General features: G+C 35.6%; 1 protein-coding gene across 1 annotated transcript in view; it reads left to right on the plus strand.

The window, feature by feature from the left end:
• Positions 1-3,213, plus strand: part of LOC114666358 (F-box only protein 33) — a 42,466-nt gene extending 39,253 nt beyond the window's left edge. Inside the window, exon 4 of the mRNA XM_028821184.2 lies at positions 315-3,213. Within this exon, the coding sequence (XP_028677017.1) occupies positions 315-583 (269 nt within the window). The 3' untranslated portion in view covers positions 584-3,213. The remainder of the gene's footprint in view (positions 1-314) is intronic.
• Positions 3,214-6,000: the final 2,787 nt, after the last annotated feature.

Consider the following 6,000-nt stretch of genomic DNA (forward strand, 5'->3'; position numbering starts at 1 on the left):
CATAATGTTGTCCATTTTTTGCTATAATTTCTGCTATAACCTCCACGAAAGACACATTGTCAATGTCAGCAGTTATTCAGTTCTAACACTCACCACAGTGTGACAGAAACTAAGTGATTTTCTGAAACAAAATGGTCAGTCACATGCTCATTACCTATCATGTGAGGAGGTGCACAGTAGTTATTTAATATTATTTTCTCCTCGCTTACATTTTTCTCTTTTGCATGTGCTTTACCTGCTATAAGTGTTATTGTTATGAATTGAGTCAATGTTATAATTATACTTTTGTAAAAAGTGCTTTATTTTGTCTGCAGGTTACACTGTTTGGGCTCATAATTTGATTGCCATCTCACGTCTCCGTGGTTCTAATCTGAAAGTCTTGGCAGTATCTGAAGAGAGCATTGATTTTGACCAAGATCAGCACCTGCTATTTCAAGAAGAAGATCCCATCCATAACCTGATAGAGGAGGTTTCCTCTGGGCTGGGACGGCCATGGCACCCTATGGTGGACACAAGCGTTGTTCTGAGTGAACCAACACAGCACTTTTACAGGGAGATGCAACGCTTTAGTGAGGGCATGTAGGCATGGGAGTGTCATTATAATTCTTTTGTGTATTTTTTTCCTCCCCTCTTTTAATTTGTGAGTACAATGATCTTACTTCCTGTAGTCTCGGCTAACCTGTTTAAATGTGCAGTGTTTTATCAGTATTAGCTCTGTAGCTATATATCTTGCTTCTCAATTAGAGATTATCATTGGTTGTTGGTTTAGTAACTTGTGAATAGAAGTGGGAGAAAGTATTGTCTTTGCCAGCTTACCAAGTATCCCCAAGACAAATGTATCCAGGCCTTTTTTTCCTCTTTTTCTTTTATTAGAAGCTTTATGATAATGGAGCTCATCATCTCTTCTTTCTCTGCTGATTAAGCAAAAATGTAGGAGACCTTTGACTGCAAAATTTTTATTGTTTTAATAATTTGCAAGATGGCTGGGTCTGGCATTTGTTCTTTGGCTCTCTTTTAATCATGTTACCAAAGGCACAACAATCTATAAATTGATCAGCTTCTCCCTATCATTCTGTGACAGCCTTTGTTTAGAATTTTAAAACTGGCAGGCTACGTTAGTACCTTGTCTAGAGCTAGGTCGAGGGATCATGCTTTTGTTTTGCTTTTTTTTTCTTTGTCTTTCTCCCTCTTTCTCTTCTTCCCTGAAGTCATAAGAAGTAATGTTGAGTATTGAGAGATTAAGGAAGTACATTGTTAGTCTTTTTTTCCTAAAATGATGTTGCCATGGACTTCAGTTTTTGAGATTTTTAGACACACTAGAATCTTGAAAAACAATTATCCATCCAGGATTTTTTAAAGTGCTAAGCATTGTCAAGGTGAAATGGGAAAAGCAGTCAAGCATGTTGTATTGCGGAACAGCCTGCACTTACGTACTTTAATCTCTAAGATGCCTAGTCCTACACCAGTGCATCAGGTCTGGTATCCCTGACTTCTGCATGGTTTGGAATTTTGCTTTTAAATGAAAATTCCCTGTCATTTTAAGACAATACTGTAGTCTGATGGTCCTTGAAGGCGTCAGTGGCTTCTCTTCCTGCAGCTGGTGTATTTTGGTTGAATAAACACGTGGCCCAATTGATGCTTGAGTAAGACATTGGTGACGACATGCTAGGTCTGAAAAGAAATGTTCAGCAGCTGAAAATTGTCTGCTTTTGGTAACTCTAGTCATTCCTCAGATTTAAAACTGCACTAAAATGCTCACTTGGTAATAATAGTTATATTCAATTACTTTGCAAGGATCAGATGCCAGTTTCAGTGCTCCAGAGCAAAGTTTCACAAAACAGCTACATATTTATGTGCTCGTGCATATGTATTTCTCTAGTCTTTTAATTCATCTAGCCTGAGTGTGGAAACAGTACATGTATGCTTCATTGCAGTTTGTAAACACAAATTAATTGATCATGCTGTGCTTGATCGTAGAAAGTCTGCACTTGTGACAGGTAATAATGACTTCTCTGTTTCTATTTAATATTGCATTTGAAAAATTTTTTTTTTTTTTTTGTGAGAATAGAAAATATATGGTAGCTTGTTTTTTTTTATGTTGGAATATGCATACACTTAGGTTAGAGGTTTGCCTTATGGGCAACGCAGATTTAATACCAGAAGGCACCACTTCCTTACCAGTGAAAGATGGGAAACAGCTACTCTCAGGATTATTTTTACATTAAGTGATAGGAATGATTTAGCTACTCAGGCCTCTGAATGAAAGCTAATCATGAAATACCCTTCTGAATAAGTCACTGGATTTTACTTCTGTCAGCACCTGTGTCTGCTGCCAAAGATAAGAGAAACAAAACTAAGAACAGAAGAGAAAAAAAACCTTTTGAAGTGCCCACATGCTGGCAGGGGCAGACCAATGGCTGGTCGGCCAAGGTATAGAACTACTAGATTTACATACTTAAAAGTCGAAGTTCGACCTGTGTGGTACACAGCTGTGCTGTGGCTCGGTCAACAACATAAAAACTCTTAACAATGCACCTGTTTCACTGTGAAGAGTGAATGTAATTACTGAAAAAGTTGATTCTATCAAAACTGTAAGCTGCTATGAAATGTTAAGGAACATTCCACTGGGGAGTTGAAAGGCCAAATGTCTCCATTTACAAAAAAAAAAAAAAAAAATATTTTTTTGTGCATATTCATAGGGGTCCAAAACAACCCATTTATTTTTGAAAGGGGTGGGCTGATTTTTATTTTTTTGAGGGTGGGGTAAGATTTACTTCTCACTGTTAAGATTCACAGCTTTAGTGTAAAGTGACAGATTGCCTTCAAAAGCAGGCAGCCCATACATTCTCCGCATATGGGTCATTTGTTTAGTGCAGAAAACTTTGTAAGACAATATATGCATTCTTAATCAACAAGTTTTTAAAGAAAACGGCTTTGCACGTTTTTAACAACAAATCGGAAGACGTTTGCAACCATGTATTCTAATCAGAATATTTCCAGTTTCACCTTGTGTCAGGGTGTGACACGCAAGCCTTAAAAATAGTGTTAATGTGAAAGAGGGAACCCTAAAGATGCTTCCTTTTCTCAGCATATTGGAATGATCTCTGTGTTCACGGTCCTTCTATGGCTTAGACAGTCATGCATTAGGTATAAAAGAAGAACAAAATGTTAAACTATGCAAGAAGAATGCATACAAAAAGTATCTCTTACAAAGTTTTATTTTTATTTATTTTTTTTTTTTTCTGTTTTGTTTTGAGGGAATGGGCATGATTAAGAAAAAAAGAACAAAAATGAGAACTAGTTAAAAATGTTATCTACAGTGATTCTTGGCCTTATTATTTTAAAATCTTGATGCTTCGGAAGCCAATTTAGTTTCAGGGGCAACCGCGGGTACAGACGTGGTCTCTGTGAGACTTGCCAGCTGACCCCAGTTTTAAGTGGTACGAATGTTGTGCATTTTTTGTTTAAATAAATCAGGACAGTTTGCAATAATTAAATCATAAAGTGGCCACCGTGGGTTAACAGCAGTGCTAAGACCTGGCTGCTACCTTATAAACTTCTTATATCTATATATGCTTCTTATCTATCTATGTATGTGTGTATATGTGTGTATAATATATACTATATATATATATATATATATATATATATATATATATATATATATATATATATATATATATATATATATATATATATATATTTATAGAGGTACACACACTATATTTGTAAATACATATATGTGTGTGCATGTGTAGCAACATATATATGTATGTATATATTTGTGTCATATATATATATATATATATATATATATATATATATATATATATATATATATATATATATATATATATATATAAAAATGTTGATTTGCATATACATACAAAATATATCATTAATAATTAAATGCGTTTATGTATATATATATATATATATATGTATATATATATATATATATATATATATATATGCATGCATATAACAAATGTCCAGATTCTATTTATGAACATGAGAAAAAAAGTTTATAAGTGTGTTGTTTTACAAAAATGGTTTTACCATCATAATGTTTAATATTTTGACAGGTGTGCACTGTCTGTATTTTTGTCTCCAGTGAGCACATAGCGTTCGGGTTTTATATGTACATCAGCAACGTGAATCCACTGGCACAGTTGTGAACATGCCAGATGTGGTAAAATTTTATCTAATGAGCAATCAGATTCTTATAAAGAAGAAATAACTGACAGATATGGGTAAGGCAAACCAGCCGAATGTTTGGTGTAAAGCTGAATGGTTTATGTTGAATGCAATTTCTTTTTAATCAGTGAATAAAGCATTTAAAAAAAAATGATTTGCCGTTTTTTTATTTACTTTACATTGTCTGATTGGTTTAATAGCTGTGTTAACCAGCATTGCCTTGGTGAAAAAGATGGAAAAGTAAAAGGTAATTGCAAATTATTTATTAACAAACTCTTCCTTTAAAATTACCACACTTATTACATACCTGTTGTTAGTATTGTGTACAGCATTCTTGCTTTTACTGTCTGGTGCAAAGAATCCAAAATCACAATAAAAAAACTCCAGACACATTGTTGACCCACTTGAGCACACATGGGGCTAAGACAGTAATAGTGAAGAAAATACTTGATTAAAGAAGCGGTATGTGTAATAGATGGAAATTGAACCATCATGACCTGTGTGACCCTGTTTCTCTGTCCATAGATTACACTGGCACATTTCTTCCACTCACTCTGACCCTGAGACACCCCTGCTGTCCTTGGGAAGGACAAGTCCGAAAGTACACTTTGACTTATGATGAGACATGTCTTTTTGCCACTTTTCCGGTCTTTGGCTTAGAAAACAAAGCTATGCATAAAGAACAAAACATCAAGGATTTTGCTTTATATATATTTAGAGGTGGTGTGCTGCTATAGCAGCTTGTGTTAATATTATTGTTAGATAGCCTTTGGTATATTCCTGTACCTTCTAATTGTTTCATATTGATATCTCTGGCTCAGTCTCCTCTGCTTTAGATTAGTGAGATGGCCACCTTTTTTGCCATCAAGTTATCTTTTGTTAGCACATCTTTCATACTTTGCATAGCTTCTTGTCAGAAGCCTTTATTAAACTATATGGATTCGCAACCTTTGACTGTCTGTCCACATTCACTACAACTAGCAGGACAACTTGTCAAACCACTGCTGTGTACTGTAAGGATAAAACTGACAGTTCTTTGTCTCTGGGTCCGCTTTTCACGCTTAATCTAACAGCTAAAAATATAAACAATGCACTGAAGTATTCTTTTATTGTACAATGTTAGGGTTAGGCTTTCCTGACCTCCACCCCTCCTAATGTCTGTAAATGTGCCTTCTGGTTGCTTTAAGATGCATGCCTTCTTGGAGTGCACATACTCCATTTTTAAGATTGCAGGGTGCTGAAACCCATTGTGGCAGGATTGTGCCCAAGACAGTAACCTTCTACTCCAGGCAGGTCAGCAGCCCATTAGCGCTGGGATTGGAAAAGAAAACCCGCACAAACACAAGATGTTGAAATGCAGGAGCACCAGGCCCTGTGCCATTTTGTTACCTCACAACTCCAGCTGAACAAAATGTTAAGGCTACTTAGGGGCCTTCACTGCTAACTTTTGCTTTCCCTTTTCCAGGAAGATGTGAACCGCATGAAGTAAATCCTAACATTTTAAAGTAGTGGTTCAGCTCCAAGGTTCAATGGTGCACATGAGGACAGGTGAACAACAATCAAGAAATAAGAAGAAATTAATGTAATGTATGTTTTTCATTATTTTAGTGTTTTCATAATTGATCAGCAGGTTAGTCAGAGTCTTCTCCACAAATGCCTTTTTTTGTTTTTAGAATATAGAAGACAGTTGTTTGCAACACTGCTGCTTGTTATCACTACGCTGTTTGCCTTTCCGTGTACTGCTGCCTTTATGGGGGAAATTAATTTAAAGTGGGGAAAGTCAGAGTGTTTAGATTCTACTTC

This window comes from Erpetoichthys calabaricus, chromosome 16 (assembly GCF_900747795.2).
Source record: "Erpetoichthys calabaricus chromosome 16, fErpCal1.3, whole genome shotgun sequence".
Lineage (NCBI taxonomy): Eukaryota > Metazoa > Chordata > Cladistia > Polypteriformes > Polypteridae > Erpetoichthys > Erpetoichthys calabaricus.